Raw genomic sequence first — 20,783 nt, forward strand, 5'->3', positions numbered from 1 at the left:
AACACAGATGCTGGCCCGGCTCGCCAGAGTAGAAGGCAGCTCCACACACCTGTGTCACCCTCCATATGTTCAACACACTTCCCTGAAGGCCGGGGGCAGGGTGGCAGGTGGATGAAGGCCTGAAGAATCAGATGGGCTGGAAGAGGGCTCAGAGGAGGCCAATAGTTCTCTTACAGGCAGGGGCAGGATGGAGATAAAGACTGGGGGACTTCAAAAAGGGATTTCTTCTGGAAAGACTTGTTCATTTGCTCAGCCCATATGTAGGCATCTACACAACAGATGCATATGGAGTACCAACTAGGTGCTCGACACAGAGCCAAGTCCGGGGTCAGAAATAGCCAAGGTCCAATGCTTCTTACAAGCCTGAAGTCCCCAGCCCATGTTACCACCACACAGGGGAGGAACCCATGCTGATGTATAGGGATCTGAAGAAGTACATAGTGCTATGTCCAGTCCATCCTGACTGCAGGGGTCAGGGAGGGTGGGCAGCTTCTCAAAGGCCCAGAGGTAGAGGGGCCAGATGAAGGCTGATGGACTCTGTGTGTGTGTGTGTGTGTGTGTGTGTGTGTGTGTGTGTGTGTGTGTGTGTGTGTGTGTGTTGGGGTGGGGTGCTCCTGGGTTGAGGGTAAGAAGTGAGCAACTGTGTCGGGTGGGGTTCCTGGGGTGAGGCTGAGGAGTGGATGGGCTGATTGAATACCGTGTGTGGCTCCCCTTAGGAAGGTGGGGCCCGAGTTCTATGGAGCAAAAGGAAGATTTGAAACAGTGGAATGTAATAGCCCAATGTGTGATGAGTAGTTTTAAGGGGTCTGCTGGAAGCAGGGAGTTTATGAGACTACAGCAGGGCCTGCTAGAGGCTGTGAGGAAGTGGGGTGAGCTGGATGTTGGGGTGAGCATCAGCCAGTGTGGCTGTCTGGGAGGCAGGACAGGTGAAGGAGAATGGTAAGGGCCTGTTTTATGGAGTTGGTAAGTAATGTGTTCATGATTACCCAGGATAGAGAGCAGAGGGCAGGGCTGTGCGTGGGGAGGAAGGGCTTAGCTGTAAGTGTCCACCTTGGGGCGGCTCATGTGTTTCCCCTTAGGTAAAACTGAATGGGAAACACTGTAATTTACTCGTGAGAGGAAAAGGTCCTGGACTGTAGAGTCACCTTTTGTAACTCTTGAGAGAGAGAGAGAGAGAGAGAGAGAGAGAGAGAGAGAGAGAGAGAGAGAGAGAGAGAGAGAGGGAGAGAGAGAGGGTAGAGAGAGAGAAGAGAGAGAGATTCATTTTGCCTTCCTTGGATTGCTGAGGGAAGAGAAGTTGGTCAGGAGGGAAAGGGGAGGAATCTGAGCTATGTTCGAAGAAGCCTGACATCTGTGGAGGATCCCAGCCCCAAGGTGGAGCCAGTGTGCTTATGATGACCTGCTGGGAACTGGCTTCATTCTGCTCTGCCTGCCCTTCTTCTCGAGCCTGGTGAATCCTTCCCTGAGTCTAACCTCCGTCCTCATGAGACTGGTTCTCTCCATTTCTGCTTGCAGGAAGATTAGTGTCACCGCCTTTCCCCCTGCCTCTGGGTGCCAAGCCTTCAGCCTGCCCGTCAGCCCCAGCTCCAGCTGATCCCCCACCATCCAGGTCGCCTGCAGCCTGTAACTACCCACTGTGTTGGTTACAGCAGTCATCTACCCCGTGCGCCCCGAAGCCAGCTCTGCACAGTTTCGTTTCTGATCTCTCCAGAGCCCAAGCAGAGTGGACCCCTGTTCAGCCTAGTGACCTTCGCCTGAGCCCTGGTTAATATTTGACCAAAGGCGGTGGGGCTCCTCCCCCTGGGAAGATATAAGCTGGTCTGGGGCTACTCTGCTTTCTTCTTGGCCTGAGCTGTTCCGAGCTCCCTGCCCACCAGCATCATGGCCAAGGGTTTCTACATTTCCAAGACCCTGGGCATCTTGGGCATCCTGTTAGGTGTGGCAGCCGTATGCACCATCATAGCTCTGTCGGTGGTCTACGCTCAGGAGAAGAACAGGAACTCGGAGAACTCTGCCATAGCCCCCACGCTCCCAGGCAGCACCTCAGCCACCACCTCAACTACCAACCCTGCTATAGATGAAAGCAAACCTTGGAACCAGTATCGCTTGCCTAAGACTCTTATACCTGACTCCTACCAGGTGACCTTGAGGCCTTACCTCACCCCCAACGAGCAGGGCCTGTACATCTTCAAAGGTTCCAGTACTGTCCGCTTTACCTGCAACGAGACCACAAATGTCATCATCATCCACAGCAAGAAGCTCAACTACACCAACAAAGGGAACCACAGGGTGGAGTTGCGAGCCCTGGGTGACACTCCGGCACCTAACATCGACACGACGGAACTGGTAGAGCGCACGGAGTACCTGGTGGTGCACCTGCAGGGCTCCCTGGTAAAGGGCCACCAGTACGAGATGGACAGTGAGTTCCAAGGGGAGCTGGCTGATGATCTGGCTGGCTTCTACCGCAGCGAGTACATGGAAGGTGGCAACAAGAAGTAGGTTGCACGGGACTGCAACTGGGGTTATGGGAAGGGAGGGGCTGGAAGCTTCATGGGACCTCAGTAGCTCCATTGCTTATTTGTAGGGGGAGACATTTCCTGGTGGGTACTGGGTGGTGGGATGGAAGGGTTCCTTGGATAGACAGGTTCAGAGGAGAGAAAATTGTCTGGGACTCCTCGGCTCACACCGGTGCGGACCCTGCCAGGGCTTAGATGGCATCTGGAAGTTTGGTCTCCCACGGTAGCTTGTTGGTCAGGATCCTGAGGCTGTGTGGGGTTGGGTGAAGGGGAGTAAGCAGGTTGGTACAGCCATCTTCTGTAGCCTAAAACTATGCTCCTAGCACCTCTCTAACACACTGCTTTGGACAGAGTGGTGGCCACCACACAGATGCAGGCTGCCGATGCTCGGAAATCCTTTCCTTGCTTCGATGAGCCAGCCATGAAGGCCTCATTCAACATCACGCTCATCCACCCCAACAACCTCACCGCTCTGTCTAACATGCTTCCCAAAGGTGAGCCTGGCTGCCCTGGGTTTGCCCTGAACTGGAGCGCAGAGCAGGAAGCCCACACACTTACATGTCCCATGCTCAGATTCCAGGCCCTTTGAGGAAGATCCTTCCTGGAACGTCACTGAGTTCCACCCTACCCCGAAGATGTCCACATACCTGCTGGCCTACATCGTGAGCGAGTTCAAAAATGTAGAAGCCGTCTCACCCAATAGAGTCCAGGTATGGACCCGGGGCTATATGTCATGGGTCGGACCTGGCTCTGGCTTGAAGGACCTTCTTGGGTTTTCTCAGGACTAGCTTCTGAATTGTTAGACTGTTGAGTCCCAGCTATGAGTGACCCCAGGAACTTTTTTTGTTTTTCGTTTTCCAGACAGGGTTTCTCAGGTGTAGAATTGTGAAACTCTCTGTCCTGAACCTGTCTCTGTCCTGTCTTGCTCTAAAGACCAGGCTGGCTTCAAACTCACAGAGATCCACTTGCCTCTGCTCCTGAGTGCCAAGATTAAAATTGTGTCACCACGCCCAGTGACTTGTTTTTAATTTAGAATGAATTTATTTTCTCTGTGTGGGTGTTTTGCCTACAGGTAAGTCCATGTAGCACTCCCATGCCTTGGAGGCCAGAAGAGGGCATCAGATCCCCTGTAACTGAAGTTACAGTTATTGCCTGTTACGAACAGTGAGTGCTAGGAATTAACTCAGATCTTCCTGAAGAGCTCTTGACCACTGTCTTAGACAGGGTTACTATGGCTGGGATGAAACCCGGAGACCAAAAGCAAATGGAAGAAAAAAAAGAGTTTATTTGGCTTACATTTCCATATAGTGATCCATCAATGAAGGGAGTCAGGCCAGAACTCAAGCAGAGACGGAACCTGGAGGCAACGCTGGTACAGAGATCATGGAGGGATGCTGCCTCTTACTGGCTTCCTCAGGGCTCACTCAGCCTGCTTTCTTTTCTTATTTTTTTTTTAAATTTATTTATTATATATGAGTACACTGTAGATGTCTTCAGGCACACCAGAAGAGGGCATCAGATCCCATTACTGATGGTTGTGAGCCACCACGTGGTTGCTGGGATTTGAACTCAGGACCTCTGGAAGAGCAGTCAGTGCTCCTAACCACTGAGCCATCTCTCCAGCCCTCAGCCTGCTTTCTTTAGAACTCAGGACCACCCAGCCCTGAGGTCGCACCACCCACCATGGGCTGGACCTTCCCACATCAATCACTGATTAAGAGAATGCTCTGCAGGTTTGCCTCCAGAAAGATCTTCTGGAAGCGTTTCCTCGAGTGAGGTTCATCTCTCAGATGACTCTAGCCTGCTAACATAAAATTAGTCAGCACAGCCACTGAGTGATCCATCTGTCCCTCTGTTTTAAATATTGAGACAGGGTCCACTAAGGTTTCCAGGCTGGCCTTGAACTTGTGACCCTCTTGCTTTGGCCTCTATATTCTAAATTCTTGCTGATTTTATAGGTGTGTGACCATGCTTTCTCTGTTTAATCAAGTTGGTGTCCATCCTGACTTATCAGGGACCTCTAGTTCCTTGTATCCTGGGACTCTACCTACTCCCCTCAGGATCCCAGAGGACCCTAAACCTGACCTCCTCCCTTTCATTCTGCAGATTCGAATCTGGGCTCGGCCCAGTGCCATTGATGCGGGCCATGGTGATTACGCGCTGCAAGTTACAGGCCCCATCCTAAACTTCTTTGCCCAACATTATAATACAGCCTACCCTCTAGAAAAATCTGGTGAGTGACCATGGGACCTTCATGGAGGTAGCACTGGGATCCCCATTCAGACGCTTCCCATTGACACCTGGCTGTTCTCCACAGACCAGATTGCCCTGCCTGACTTCAACGCTGGAGCCATGGAGAACTGGGGGCTCGTGACCTACCGAGAGAGTGCCCTGGTCTTTGACCCTCAGTCCTCCTCCATTGGCAACAAGGAGCGGGTGGTCACTGTGATTGCCCATGAGCTCGCCCATCAGGTGGGTGGCTGTGGAAGAACCAAGAAGGAGCAAAGACCTTGGGATGTCAAGTCCTCACCTGGCCTGTGTCAGTACACAGCCAGTGCATGGCTAGGTGCTATTAGTGACGGCAAGGCCTGTGAGGCTCAAAGGCTCGCCTGTGTCCCCTGCAGTGGTTTGGCAACCTGGTGACCGTGGATTGGTGGAATGACCTGTGGCTGAACGAGGGCTTTGCCTCCTATGTGGAATTTCTGGGTGCTGACTATGCAGAGCCCACCTGGAATCTGGTGAGTCTCCATTGTGGGAGTTGGGCCGAAGTGGAAGACCGGAGTGTCTATGACACCCCTTCTGGTCTCCTGATGGTATCTGGGGACTCCACAGAAAGACCTCATAGTACTGAATGAAGTGTACCGTGTGATGGCCGTGGACGCGCTCGCTTCCTCCCACCCGTTGTCCAGCCCTGCCAACGAGGTCAACACGCCAGCCCAGATCAGTGAGCTGTTTGACAGTATCACCTACAGCAAGGTGCCTCCTGGCTTCTTGGGGGCCCTGAGAGTCGTGGAGTTGGGGGGTGGGAAGGGAAGCATCCCACAGGGAGCCTCATCACAGCTGCCACTCTGGGGATGCTTCCCTGGTAGCCAGCTTGGCCTGCTGAGCTCTCTCTCATCCAACCCCAGGGCGCCTCAGTCCTTAGGATGTTGTCCAGCTTCCTGACAGAGGACCTGTTCAAGAAGGGCCTTTCGGTGAGTATGGCTCCGGGCAGGCCCTCTGCATGGTGGTTTCCCCCCAGCATAACCCAGCCCTTACCAAGGTCTGTTATCTCCACAGTCTTACCTCCACACCTTCCAATACTCGAACACCATTTATCTGGACCTGTGGGAACACCTGCAGCAGGTAACAAGCCTTTTCCATTCAGGTCCTAAGGCCCAAAGTCCCTGGGGACAGCATGTGAGAGACTGTACCCAGCTGTTGCCTTCAGTAATCCTGGCAAACTGTCGGGAGCCTCAATGGCTCATCTATAAAATGGGTATAAAGATGGATCCATAAAGAGGGTGGGTAAGAACCCTGCTCCTAGCTCACCTTTTCTTTATTTTTTAAAATGGGTTCTCTTCAGTTGCTTCTCCCATCTTGTTTCTGAGGCAGGGGATACCTTGTTTCTCTGCATGAACACTCGACTCCCCGTCTTCCCTTAGGAGGGACTGCTGGTATTATAGATGCACGCCAAGACATCCAGCTTTTTCTTTTGTTTTGTTGAGACAAGCTCTCACTGTATAGCTCTGGCTGTCCTGGAATTTATCCTGTAGACCAGGCTGGCCTCAAACCCAGAGATCCGCCTGCCTCTCCTTCCTCAGCATATCCTAGCAACCTGCACCACTAGAACTGACCCACTTCGGGTTCCTGTTTAGCTGCACCTCGGTGAGCCTTGTGGGTCACTTAGTACTGAGAATATGAGCTTCAGGGCTCCTACACCAAACTACTCCTCTATCCCCTTCCTCTTCTTTCTCCTCCTCCTTTTTTGCTTTCCTCTGCCAGAACTTTGGAACCAGCCATTTAACTGACTCACCCCTCCCAGCTGCCCTGTGCCCCGTGGCCTTCCCTACCTGGCACATCCTTGCACCAGCACAATGGATGCAGACTCTGACCCTCTGGGCCAGCTTCCTCACATTCCAAGCCCTCCTGCCTTGCCCAGAGGCTGCTCTCTGTCCTGCCTCTCTTTCAGGCTGGAGTCCACCCTTCCCATGAACCCCTATCACTTTGTCTCCCCTCCCCCTCCATGCCCTCCAGTCTTCTCTACAGACTTTGCCCACCCTTCCTCTGCCTCGCCTACCTCTCCTCCATCCTTGCTCTTCCAAGAGTCCTAGGGCCTTGACATCTTGTCCAACAACTCCCTGGCTGCTCTATTGTGTCTTTCTGGGCCCCGAGGCCATCTCACTGGGGAGGGGACATCACAGAGTCACAACTGGGCAGGGTCTAGTCTCAAGATCACGACCCCTAGCCCCACCCCTTCCCCTCCCCCTCACCTCATCTGCAGACCCAACCTCTCCACCCTGATTGGCAGTTGACTGGGTGGCGCCTTCTGGGATCCTCCCTCTACCACCTGCCTTCCTGCCCTCCACCAAAGCTTACCTCCTTCCCTTCCCCATCTACTGCCCACCCCCCGCACCCCGAACTTTGCTTACTGACAGCTTCTCTTCTGCCCAGCTTTCAGGGGTTCACAGCTTCAGTTACTAGCAGATGCCATTGGCTTTTTGCTGTGATTACAAAAGTACTACCCAAGCGTTTGGAAACGATGAGAAAGACCTGAGTGGACAGTAACAAGGGCTTTGGCATCCCATTCCCTTCTACCGGGGGTACTTTGCCTCCAGACCCACAGCCCTCTCCCTTGCTCCTGCCTGTGACCTCGGGCAACGTTTCGTCTCCTCTTTGTTCTTCTCATCTCTAAACATTCAGAAAGTGCCCTAGGCATGGGCCATATCTGGGGGCCACATACAGGTGTGCCAACAATGAAACTAGCTAGAAGCCAAGAGGTTCTCCAGCTCAGGGCAGACCAGGAGAGACAGAGCTAGACAGGGTCCCTTATCCTCTGCCCCACTTCCCTGCATTAGTGACACCACACTCCTAGGCTGGCCAGAATCCGCAGAGGCTGCCTGGGTGTGGGAGGATAATGGTTTGACAGCCACACTGTGTCCCCTGAACAGGCAGTGGACAGTCAGACAGCTATCAAACTCCCAGCCTCAGTGCGCACCATCATGGACCGATGGATTCTACAGATGGGTTTTCCTGTTATCACTGTGAACACCAGTACGGGAGAAATCTACCAGGAACACTTCCTCCTGGACCCCACTTCCAAACCTACCCGCCCCTCAGAGTTTAAGTGAGCAGATAATGCCACCAGGGTCCCTGGGAAGGGTGGGACACAAGGGAGGTGAGTGTGTACGGTTAGGAGCTCAGTGACATTTGGTATCAGTGTTGGGCGGTCAGTGGGTACCTGAGAGGGGTACCTTAGGCTGGCGTGCCCAAGAGTTACCCATCATCACTCTGGGTCATGGTTTCTCACTGCAGTTACCTCTGGATTGTGCCCATTCCGTATCTCAAAAATGGAAAGGAGGATCACTACTGGCTGGAGACCGAGAAAAGTAACCTAGCCCCATCTTATCTGCTGGCTCTTGGCCTGTGTTCTTCGGGAGTGGGGTGGGGGTGGGGTTGTGGGTTTGGAGAGAGCTGAGTGAAGATTCCCTTCATTATTTCACTCAACAAATGGAGCTGTTATCTTCGTTTCCAATGGTCACCTTGCTTCTTTGTGATCTCAGGCAAGCTACCATTCCCCTCTGGTCTTCCTGCTCCTTTGAGTGGTGAGAGAATGATAGGAGAGATTTCTAGTAAAATGCTCAGGACAGTGATTGGCAGGTACAAGGAGCTGCCTTATGGGACCAGATACTGAGGGGAGTCAGAGGCAAAGGCCAGTCGCTCAGAAGCAGGTGAAGGAAGGCATGCAGTCAGGAACATCCAGGGACCCTCTAACAGTCGACAGTAGAGTCTGGCTGGGGTGACCGGAGTGCTGAGCCAGGAGCGAGGGGGTCACTTCCATGCAAAGGCCCAGAAAGTGAACTGTGTCACATACAGGGTACCAGTGGAAGCCGGCTAGGCAAGATGGATGCTGAGAGGAGGCTCAGGGTCCTTCATGACCTTCTGGGCACACTCCACCCAGCCCTGCTCTCTGCCTTACTCTACAGACCAGAGTGCAGAATTCCAAACATCCCCCAATGAATGGCTCTTACTGAACATTAATGTAACCGGCTACTACCAGGTTAACTATGATGAAAATAACTGGAGGAAGATTCAGAATCAGCTGCAAACAGACCTTTCTGTGAGTACCCCAGCTTTTCTGTGCCCCATGGTATGCTGAGGTATCAGATTCAAGGTCTGCCCCGTGCTGTAAGTCTAGTCACACTGTTTCCCCTTCTAGGTTATCCCTGTCATCAACCGTGCGCAGATTATCCACGACTCCTTCAACCTGGCCAGGTGAGTGCCCTCCTGGCTGAGCAGCACAGAAGCCTGTGACTGACGGCGAACCCCGTGAGGCCCACCGGGGCCGTGTCAGGTGCTCCCAGGGCAGCATCCCATGGTCCCCATGTGACCATTTCACAGATAAGGACTCCAATGGCCTCAGAGCCCCTTACCCCAAGTGTCACAGCCGCCACACACTGGGCTCTCCTACTCCACTGCCCACTTCCTACCCACAGCCCCAGCTTGCCCGAGGGCTATGTGCACACCAAACATGTGCTTGGTGCTTTAAAAAAAAAAATCTGACTTGAGAAGGACAGAAGAGACAGAGCACAAGGGCAAAAATGATGTTTAATGAACACCTGTTCTACCTCCCAGTATAGCATGCTCATGGTGGTTATGGTGAGGTGGTGAGCGAGGTCTTTGATATGAGTGACATTTCCCAGAGTTATCTGTGGACCAAATGCCCACAGATAGCCTAGGACAGAAGGTGGGAGAAGGGCTCAGCTAGGAGAGCTCGGTAGAAGAGTCTGCAGAGACGACTGAGGGCTTGTCCCACAGCACAGAGACAACCGAGTTTAGACTCCCTGAGCCCATAAAAGCCGACAGGGCAGTGTGCTGCCTTAGCTCTGACACTGATGGGGAGAGGCAGGTCCCTGAGCTTGACTGGCCAGCCTCATGGACTCAGTGAATTCCAGGTTCAGTCAGAGACTCATGTCTCAAAGAAATAAGATGGAAAGCAATTGAGGAAGATCCCCCCCACCCAACATTGGCCTCTGCCCTCCACATACATAGATACAGATACAGTCACACATACCTGCAGGCACATATGCACACATCCACAGGAGCACATACAGACACAGAGCACCCCTCTCCCGGTACACATAATGCACACACAAAAACAAAAAAAGCAAAAAGTAAAAAAAAAAAAAAAAATCCAAGAGAAGTTCAGCAGAGCTAAGGGCATGGATCTCTAGCTGGGTCTCTGTGGCTTTGGGGAAGTCAGTATTCATTATACCAAGTCGGTATAAATGCTGGGATACACATTTTTTAAAAAGATTTTATTTATTATATATAAGTATGCGGTAGCTGTCTTCAGAAGAGGGCATCAGATCCCATTACAGATGGTTGTGAGCCACCATGTGGTTGCTGGGATTTGAACTCAGGACCTCTGGAAGAGCAGTCGGGTGCTCTTAACCGCTGAGCCGTCTCTCCAGCCCTGGGGTACACATTTAATCCCAGCATTTCAGAAGGCGGGTGGATCTCTCTGAGTTCGAGGCCAGCATGGTCTACACAGGACAGTCAGGGTTCTGTAGAGATATCCTCTTCTCAAAAAAATTAAAATTATCCTAGTAAGAACTAAATAAATGAGGCTGATAGGTAAGAGAACTTGACAGGCAGTAGGCCGAGGTTGGATTCCCAATCGTGGCACCTGTGTCTCTCCTCCCATGGAAAATATGAAAGGGTCAGAAGATGCAAGTTTAGGTGTGTCCTTGAGAACCTGTGGCTAGGGTTCTCAGCGTGTGCCTGGCCTGAGTGGGTGCTGATCTGGGCCTCCTGTTTGTCCCCAGTGCTGGAAAGCTATCCATCACTCTGCCGCTGAGCAACACCCTCTTCCTGGCCAATGAAACAGAATACATGCCCTGGGAGGCTGCCCTGAGCAGCCTGAACTACTTCAAGCTCATGTTTGACCGCTCGGAGGTCTACGGCCCCATGAAGGTATGATTGGTGACATCCCAGGGTCTAACCTGCACCAGTGGGCTACCTGCACCACCTGGCCAAGCTCTTTCAAAAAACAGGCTTGGGGGAAGGTAGCAGAGTAAGGGATCTAAAAGGAGCAGGCACGGAGAAGGCTAGAAGTGTGGGTGCCCCCTTCCCCCTCCCACCCCCACCAAAAAAGAAGACAAGATCCCTAGCAAAGTCTGCCCATTGGAAACACGAGAAATGAATGCTTTTGGAAGGCCTAGAGAGGACATTGCATTGGAAAGCTAAAGGCCTACTTACCAGCCATGTGCCTTAGGCAGTATACCCAGCAGCACCAGTCTCTGCTGAGGTGAGGGCCTGGCCACCACAGCATCCCCTACCCCTAAGCCCGCAGTAAAGCACTGACTGGTCTTATAGGCTTTGACACGTTCAGAGCATGGCCTAGATGTGTGAAGCTCCCACTGGAGAGAGCAAGCCTGTAGGAACTGGCTCAGGGTGAGGCCACACCCTGAGCATCCTTCATAAAAGGGCAAACAGCAGACAAAGAAAACAGAAATACGTGACTAACAGCTGGAATTGGCTGAGTCACGTACACCGCAATGCCCATTTGCTGGAATGTTCACAGCTCTGTAGACATTTAAGAGACTTTCGTCGTTAGGGGTTTGGGCGGTGTGTGTGTGTGTGTGTGTGTGTGTGTGTGTGTGTGTGTGTGTGTGTGTGTGTGTGTGTGTGTGTGTTTATATGCATGTGGAGGCCAGAAGTCAATACCATCTTGGCTGCCCTGGCTAGCCAGCACCTATGTTTGCCCACTCAAGCGCCATGGTTACAGGCATGTGTTTATGTAGGTTTTGTGGACTTGGATTCAATTCTTCACACTTGGGCAGCAAGCACTTTTGCTCCCTTCACCTTATTTTTTGAGCTCACTAACTCTGGGCCCACTATTCCTGGCCAGCTAGGCTGGTCCCAGGCACCCTCCTGTCACCAGCTCCCTACACTGGGATTACAGTTACTGCTGATGTTCTTGACTCTGTGTGTGTGTGTGTGTGTGTGTGTGTGTGTGTTCTGGGAATTGACCTCAATTCCTCATGGCAAACTCTCGGTTGACTGAACCATGATGCCCCAGCCAGGTTTTCTTTTTGTTGTTGGTGGTGGTGGTTTTTGTTATGTTTCTTTTTATTGTTTGTTGGCTTATTTGTTTATTTTTTAGATAATCTTTGTGGGTTGGCCTGGAATTCTTTTAAATTTTTTTTTTTTAATTCCACTATCACCCTAGGATACCAAATGCACATTTTGGTAAACAGATTTTTAACTCTTTCGTGCTTGCCCAGAATCCTCTCAAGCTGGTACCATACGTAGCTCAATGACAATACTTATCAAATCATCAATCCAGCACACACCTAGTGTCAGCATTCCCTTCGAAGCCCGCTGGAGTGTGTCTGTGCTGGCACTCGTGTCCCTGTCCTGTAAGGCTTGGTGACCTGAGCCCACAGGAGTGTTCCTGTATCTCCCAAAGTCTTCTGTCGTGTCCAAGACTGTTGCTGCCTGCGAGGTGCTCTGCTTCCTCAGCCCCACGGCTGTCTTCTTTATTTTCTCTCAGGGAGAACATATTCTGAGAGTTTTGAGATGGTTTGTGGCCAGTGGGTTTCCCAGGCAGATGGTCAGCCATAGTTTTTATTTTGCGTTCACACTGGACTGAATTCAGCTGGCTTTGGAAGCTGGCTTTTCTAGGTTGGAAATCATTCCCCAGAATGTCTAAGGCCTTGATCTATTGACACCAGCCTTCTCAAGTTGCTGTTGAAATTGCTCAGTGCTTTTGTCCTTTCCAGTTCTTGGCGTGTGACCAATTTTGCTTCCTGGAAACTTCTGGGCTCTTGCGGCAGTCCCGGTGGGTCAGTCTGGGTCTTTTCAGCTTGAACATAGGTGCGCTGTTATCACAACGTGTTTACTGTTCCTCTGAACTTCTTTCCGGTCTGTAGTCCACTTCATGTCTTTCTGGAAATCTGAGTGTTTGTTTCCATTTCTTTCTCTTGCTTTGGCCTGGCTTTCATGCCCCTCCTAGTTTCCAGCTTGGTGACTCTTCGCTCTCCCCCAGGGCGGGTCCCGTCAGTGTTTGTCCATCACCTGAAGGACGTTTTATTCTTCCTTCCCATTGCTGGCCCCAGCGTCCTGTGGCCTGTCTTCTAGTCTCTCATGAAGGGTAGTCATCACTCAGCTTTTGAAGTCTCCCTTTTTCCTTTGTTGACTTGGGGTTTCTGTTTGTCTTGGTCTCCTGTCAAGTAGGAGGCTGAGAGGCCTTTTTGGATTTAAGAGTGGGGCAGTAAACAGTGTACCGAAGCCACACCAGAGTTGGAACAGAACAGACTGCTAAGGCCCACAAAAGGGCGTGGTGGTGCCCGCCTTTAATCCCAGCATTCAGGAGTAAGAGGTAGGAGGCGCTCTGAGTGAGTCCAGCCTGGTGTCTATGCAAGTTTCCGGTTAGCCAGGACTCTGTGGTGAGACCATATCTTAGTGATGATGATGGTGACAGTGATGACAATGACAAAGAAGAATTGGAAACTCCATATAGTCTGTCACCTGTAGATCTCACTGGGGGGAGACGCGGCGGCCAAATCATTCTTCACTGGAGACACTCAAAAATGAGGGGCTGGGAGTCTGGGGTGTGGTTTAGTGGGAGAACACGTGCACAGCATGTGTGCAGCCTTGAACCTTGTGTCTGGCATGAAAATTAAGAAAAAGGACTGAACTTAATTATATACTTATATCAGACTGTCACAGAACAGACATTAAAATAAACTATGAAAAAGGGAAGGAAGGAAAGAGAAAAGAAAAAGAAAAGGAAATCAAATGAATATGCAGAGGTCTTGGGTATTCTCTTGGGAGCATCCGGTGTCTCTGGCATGGCCTCTGTTGTGTATGGTAAAGCCGGCAGTGCCCACTCTTGGGGTCAGTTAGAGCTGATGGGAACTTTCACCTCTGACCTCCTTGTAACCCTTCTCACTGTGTGTAGTACCCAGCACCCCCAGCCTCTCTGGTCCAGCACCTCCTGTGAACCAGGGCAAGCTGCCACTGGCCATATGGGCCAGGCTGGACTTCGGCAGACTTGGACTCCAACCTCCACACACGGCCCCAGCCTTCCCCCATGCCCTTTCAGTACCAGCCTCCCTAGAGCTAGTCTTTTTCTTTCTTTTTTCTTTTTGGCTTTTCAAGACAGGGTTTTTCTGACTGTTCTAGAACTTGCTGTGTAGGCCAGGCTGGCTTCAAACTCAGAGATCCACCTGCCTCTGCTCCAGAGTGCTGGAATTAAATGTGTGTACCACCACCCTCTGGCTAGGAAAGTCCTTTTCTGCTTGGTGGCAAATTCTTCATCTCTGCCAGGCTGGGTTGAGCTCCCTTCTCACTCCCAGTTGCCCTGTGTTGGCATCACAGCCACTGCTACTTGGGGAGGGGAGAGGCCAGTTCCTTTTACCATTGGATAATGGCTTCAGTTTTTCAGTTTGTTACAAAAGTCAGTCTGCCACTTCAAATCAGAATCTGCAAAAAAGAAAAAAGAGAAAAAGAGTTTAATTTAATGACAGTATGAGACTGACATGAGATTAGGTTAGAGGGAGAGAGGGAGAGGGGGTGAGAGAGAGAGAGAGAGAGAAGAAAGCACAACACACAGAATTAGACACAAGCCAAGCAAGTGATGTAAGGGGCATAAGAGGGGATGACGTTGCTGGTCTGGAAAATCATTATTTGGGTCCACCCTCTGTCTGCTCGTCTGTGTTTCCTTGATTCCTCACAATAAACTCATGAAGGAGACCTGGCATCTCAGTCGGAAGCAACGGTGGGTGGACAAAGAGGGTTAGGACTGAGTCTGGCTTTGAGGAGAAAGGACACCAATTCAGTCATCAGTAAACTAGGAGGTGGTGCTGGCCTTGGACACGTCCTGACCTCTCCCTGCCTGCCAGCGCCCACTTGTGTTTATGGAGAGGCTGCCCGCCCAGGCAGGCCAGCCTAGGCCCTTGACATGACTCCTCTATTCTTCCCACAGCGCTATCTGAAGAAGCAAGTCACACCCCTCTTCGCCTACTTCAAAACCAAAACCAACAACTGGCTCAACCGTCCTCCAACACTGATGGAGCAGTAAGTGTGAGGCCTGTGTGGGTTTGGAGGTCCCCAGGCCCTAAGGGCTGAGAACACCACCTGGCAGCGTTCTGCTCTGGAACCTTCCATGCCTGGCCACCAGCCAAGGAGAGACCCCACCTAGGAACATGGCACCCTGCTTTGAGGATCTACCTGTCCTGTGGGCTCTTCAGGCTTCTTTCGAGTTTTGTGGGTTTCTTTGTCACAGGGTCTTAGGTAGCCCAGGCTGCCCCGGAAGTTTTGATCCTCCTGCCTCAGTCTCTCACATGGTAGGATTCCAGGTGTATACCACCACACTCAGTTTCTACAGGGCTGGGATCAAACCCAGGGCTTCCTGAACACTACAAACATCTACAAACTGCACGACGTCCCCAGTTCTGACTTTATTAACAAAGACTCAGGCTGCCTTGGGAGCCAAGAAAATCAGGCTAAAGGCAGGAAGAAATAGGAAAAGTCCCAAAGGACTTTTCAGGGTCAGGTGGATCACGGAGCCTCAGTAATTAGGCCCGTGGTTGTGTGTTAAGAGGACAGTCTTGGGAGTCTGGGCAGGATACACTAACCACATTTCACCCCTCGGACAGGTACAACGAAATTAATGCCATCAGCACCGCCTGTTCTAGTGGTCTCGAAGAGTGTAGGGACCTCGTTGTTGGGCTTTATAGTCAGTGGATGAACAACTCTAATAATAACACGTGAGTATTCCCCCATGCCTCCCCTGCCTGCCCTCATCTTCCCATTGGACTAAATAGAGCCCCGGGCCAGTCATCGACAACTCCTTGCTCCCCATTCCTTGCTGCTCCTCTGCTCCTAACAACCCCCACCCCACCCCAGGATCCACCCCAACCTTCGGTCTACTGTCTACTGCAATGCCATTGCTTTCGGTGGTGAGGAAGAGTGGAACTTTGCTTGGGAACAGTTCCGGAAAGCAACTCTGGTGAACGAGGCAGATAAACTCCGCTCAGCCTTGGCCTGTAGCAACGAGGTGTGGATTTTGAACAGGTGAGGACCTGGCCCCATCCACAGATTCAGCCTAGCCCCACCCACACATTTAGCCTGGCCCCACCCACAGACTCAGCCTGGCCCCACCCACAGACTCAGCCTGGCCCCACCCACAGATTTAGCCAAGCCTTGGTGCTCCTCTACCAGCCTCTCAGCCAGTGTTAGCAGGGATAGTGAGGCTTAGAGGCAAAACAATTAATTACTCAAAGACCTCAGGCTTGGTATATGACTAAGCCAGGGTCAGATCCCTAACTCCCTAACTGCCCTGGGCTGTTTTGAACCTCACAGCACGGTCTCCTCCTGGATGAGGTCTCTCCCACCCTGGTAGCCCTTTCATAGGTCAGACCTGCAAAGTTCCAGAGACTCTGACTAGGCATTGCTCCCCATTCCACAGGACACCTGTGAGCCCCAAACCCATAAGAATCACATTCTTTGCTCCATCAGTGTTTGTAAAAAACAGTTCAGTTGAGTCTCCTTCACCATCAAAGCAAAAAGTGGCCAGCCACTTTACCTCATGTGAGGGCTGAGAGGGAAGGAACGCCTTCCTTCTTTTATCTGCTCTCAAGAGAGTTCCACTGTAGCACACACTTGCGTGACCAGTGATCCTGTGACCCTGAGTAGGAGACTCAGTTTCCCACCTGCAGAGGGGAGGTAGTACCAAGGCACCCCACAGCTCTTCACCCATCAAAGGAATGCTGAGCGATGCAAGGGGCAGCGATGGAGTGCAGCCTCCCAACCTTGTATCATGGGACTGCTGTGGTCCTCACGTGGTCCCCGCCCTTGACTGCTGCCCGCAGGTACCTGAGTTACACCCTGAACCCCGACTACATCCGGAAGCAGGATGCTACCTCCACCATCATCAGCATAGCCAACAACGTGGTTGGACAAACTCTAGTTTGGGACTTTGTCCGAAGCAACTGGAAGAAACTGTTTGAAGAGTGAGTCTGACTGGGGTGTTGAGCTATCAAAGGCCGAGGTTGGGTGTGCTGGGGTGACCCATATACCTCCCCTCCCTCCACCCCACCCTCATCCCACCCCCACCCCCTCCGTGCTGAACTTTCTCACTTAGAAAACTACGACCAGAGGAAACATCTCCCACAGGACAAGGAGTCAGGGACCTACAGCCTGCACTTTGTTGAAGTCTTAACTCCTGCATGTCCGGGGAGGGTCTCTTGGGGTCCTTAGGTCTCCCTCGCAGAATGGTTGTGGGGTCCTATAGTTTCTTGACACCCGCAGTCTAGAGAGTCCCTTGGGTCTCGGCCCTTCCGCTGCTCATGCTCACCCCCTACGCCCCACCCCCCACAGTTACGGCGGAGGATCTTTCTCCTTTGCCAATCTCATCCAGGGAGTGACCCGGCGCTTCTCCTCTGAGTTCGAGCTGCAGCAGGTAAGTGACCAGACCTCTCCTCGCCCTGGGTTCTGTCTGGCTTGACCAGTTGAAGTGGTGGCTTCCGCTCACACAGCAAGGGTTGAGTAGAGATGTTTTAGATATTAATGAGTCCACTTTAAAAGCCTTGGAACTTTAAAACTATATTTATTCATTGTTTGGGGTGAGCCTGCATTCCTGACTCCTGAGCGAGTCTCCTAAGTAAATAGGATTGTGCACCTAGAATCCTTTAAGGGGAAAAAAAAAAACGAGTTACAATTCACGTACCCTAAGATTTCCTGTGTTAAGTGCTTTTTTTTTTTTTCTTTTTTTCGGAGCTGGGGACTGAACCTAGGGCCTTTGTTTGCTAGGCAAGCACTCTACCACTGAGCTAAATCCCCAACCCGGTGTTAAGTGCTTTTTAGTATTTTTGCAAGACCATACCAGTGATCTTTGCCACCCACTCTCTGAAGAAAGTGTGCGGCTGCTAGTGATTTCTTCTCATTCCTGTCCCATCTCCCTAGCCCCTGGCAACTACTAGTCTACTTTATCTTTGCATTTCATAAAATAGAATCGTAAAATCTGCGCCTTGAAATGGAATTCTGTAATATGTGACCTGTTTGTGTCTGGCTTCTTCCGCTTAGCATCTAAGGTTTAAAGATTTGTTTCTAGGGGTTGGGGATTTAGCTCAGCGGTAGAGTGCTTGCCTAGCAAGCGCAAGGCCCTGGGTTCGGTCCTCAGCTCCGGAAAAAAAAAAAGAAAGAAAGAAAAAAACAAAAGATTTGTTTCTGAGAAAACACTTGGTTCCTTTGTACAGCTGAGTAGTATTCCACTGTGTAGACACACCACATCCTCTTTATCCAGTCACCGGATGATGGACATTTCAGTCGTCCTCATTCTTTGACTGTTGTGAACAGTGCTGCTGTGAAGGCCCATGTGCACAGTTTTATTGTTTTCTTTTCTCCTGGGCATATTGTTTCTCATTTGTTTACTCCATGTTCAACTTTCTAAAGAAATGGCTAAAATTTTGTCCAGTAGACAGAATAGCTCATATATTTGTATGGATGTATCACCTGTCAATTTAAAAACCTATGGCCTATAGGAAAGCGTAGAATAGAAGGTGGGATACCCAGTACGCAGAAAAAAAATTCTGGGTCAGGTCAGAGTCAGGCAGGCAAGGCAGATTTGCCCACGAAGATACGAAGAGTCAGATACACGGTACCTGGGCTCAGGTAACCAGCCACGTGGCAGAATGGAGATAGACTAAATGGGTTTTGATAAGTTATGACCTAGGCAGAGAAGAGTCTAGCTGTATGGTAATGGTATTTGTAAATGTATTTTGAGTCTGAGTCTTTCTTCTGGGTCCATGGGGCTAGGAGGAAGAACCAGGACATAACTTCTCCATTGCCCAGAGTGTCACTTGAGTGTCATGCCTGTGTGTTTTAAAGAGTTTTATTGTTATTTTCCTACATGTAGAACAATTTTTTTTTTTTTTCTTTTTTTCGGAGCTAGGGACCAAACCCAGGGCCTTGTGCTTGCTAGGCAAGCGCTCTACCACTGAGCTAAATCCCCAACCCCAGAACAATTTTTTAAAAAATGTATTTGCAGTGCTAGGGCACGCCACCAGCTAGCTCTACACCTTTAATTTAATTATTTTATTTTATTTTTTGAGACACGGTCTCACTATGTGGCTCTGGCTGGCTTGGACCAGGCTGGGTTCGAACTCACCAAGTTCTTCCTGCTGCTGTCTCCCAAGTGCTGAGATCAAAGGCATACGCCCCAGTACTTAGTTTTTTGATGCTGTTACAAGTGAAAAATCCTCTGATGTCTCATGTTTTCTTTGCTGTCCCTGGGAGTACAGTCGATGTGTGCTGCTTCTATATTATGAAATCTTGCTGGATCCTCAGTTCTAACAAGTTCCCTTTTGCATCTCTGGTGCTGGTGATGGACTCGAGGAGGGTTTCACACATGCTGGGCCAACAGAACCATAGCTCGGCCTGCGTTCCCATAGTTCTTTCACAGACTCCCCAGGATTTTGGGTGCACAAAATCATGTTAGGCGTGAATTGCAATAATAGCCTCTCCCTGTGTACTCTTCACTGGACTTTATTATTTTGAAGTGATGAGAGTGGAACCCAGGGCCTCCAAACTGCTTAGCTGTGCCCCACCCATGAGCAGCACCCTTACTAGTACTTTTTTTTTTTTTAAAAAAGCCACTGAGGCGCTGAAACCACTTGATCACCTGAGGTTCAGAGAGTTCCACAGTTGTTGCTCCCATATGGCGCCTGTTTCATTGGCTCATTTACTGGGTTAGGTACTTCAGGTGAAACTCAGTGCTAACTCAGTGAAATATCGCACGATAAAGCCCCATACCCTCTGAGCAGATCCCTTCTGGGGCTGTGGTTTCACAACTTCTGGGTAGGTGAGCACTTGGCCAGGGTGGTGAAGGATTGAGCCTCTTCTCCAGAAACAAGATATGCCTCCCCCCCAGGGGTCTGTGAGTGGGGTGAGAGGCAGAGGGCTGGGAAGCACCCCTCTTCTCAGGGCTGAGATGGAGAACCAGCTCAGATCCCATGCTTTGGTTTCCTAACAGCTGGAGCAGTTTAAAGAGGACAACTCGGCCACAGGCTTTGGCTCTGGCACTCGGGCTCTGGAGCAAGCCCTGGAGAAGACTAAAGCCAACATCAAGTGGGTGAAGGAGAACAAAGACGTGGTGCTCAAGTGGTTCACAGAAAACAGCTAGTTAGTCCCCGGCCGAGAACCATCTGTCCCCGCGTGACGCCTGTGACTATCTCAGCAGCCTGTGCAGGGTCTCTGTCTTCAGAGCGCCAGACACCGACATCTGACCCTCAAGGTCAAAGTCTCCAGCCTATGGAGCTAGCCTAGCTCCTAATTGTCAGACTGCCAGACACCTCCCAGTCCTTGCCCCCCCCCCCCCGTGCCAACTCTGCCCCAGGCCCAGGCCTCTGGGGCTGATCTCAGGGAAGCCCAGCTCTGAGTCTAGATTTACTGGACAAAGGGTAGCCTAGAAAGAGTCTCCCTGAATGCCTTACTACTTTCCCCCCACAAGACCCAGAACCAAAGAATCAACAGGGCACAAAGATCTATATATATATATTTTTAAGAGAAAATGTAAATAAAGAATTTCTAAAATGAGCTTACAGACTCGTCACATCAGATTGATACAGTGGTTATGGGAGCTGGAGAGGGGAACCTGGGGGCACGCCATAGGTCTGGGGGAGTGGAAGGAGAAGGTTACCTTCCTGCCCCATACAGCGACAGGCTGCAACTTTACTGCAGCCTGATTCCCAGAACAGGTTTTGGGAGTTGGGTATGAGGCACCTCCGGGGAGCATCTACCTTACCAAAAGTCAAGAGGAGAGGGCTGGCCGTGGCCCTCACATTGTGTCAAGAGGGATGGACAATAGGGGAAGGCAGTACAGTGGAGGTCCTTTCCAGGTTGCAAGGTGTATCTTCTAAGGTAATAGGATTCGGCTGAGGGTTAGAGGCAAGCAAGGCACTGGGAGAGGAGAGCTTGGGAAGACTTGATGCATGGAGAGTGGCTGTGCTGTTGGCAGTCCTCTGTGCCAGATACATATTGCCCACCCCCGGGGCGGGG

The 20,783-nt window shown here is 51.1% G+C and overlaps 1 protein-coding gene across 1 annotated transcript; it reads left to right on the forward strand.

The window, feature by feature from the left end:
- Positions 1–1,573: 1,573 nt before the first annotated feature.
- Anpep (alanyl aminopeptidase, membrane) lies at positions 1,574–20,321 on the forward strand. The gene is made up of 20 exons (XM_032893376.1): positions 1,574–2,495; positions 2,868–3,029; positions 3,097–3,226; positions 4,623–4,749; positions 4,834–4,988; positions 5,141–5,254; positions 5,349–5,492; positions 5,645–5,710; positions 5,796–5,861; positions 7,667–7,842; positions 8,031–8,104; positions 8,702–8,835; positions 8,935–8,990; positions 10,544–10,691; positions 14,710–14,801; positions 15,383–15,493; positions 15,633–15,800; positions 16,598–16,738; positions 17,106–17,187; positions 19,759–20,321. Exons 1-20 carry the CDS (start codon positions 1,882–1,884, stop codon positions 19,906–19,908), a joined length of 2,910 nt encoding a protein of 969 aa, XP_032749267.1. The 5' UTR covers positions 1,574–1,881; the 3' UTR covers positions 19,909–20,321.
- The last annotated feature ends 462 nt before the right edge of the window (positions 20,322–20,783 follow it).

The sequence above is a fragment of the Rattus rattus genome, chromosome 2 (genome assembly GCF_011064425.1).
Source record: "Rattus rattus isolate New Zealand chromosome 2, Rrattus_CSIRO_v1, whole genome shotgun sequence".
In the NCBI taxonomy this organism is placed as follows: Eukaryota; Metazoa; Chordata; class Mammalia; order Rodentia; family Muridae; genus Rattus; species Rattus rattus.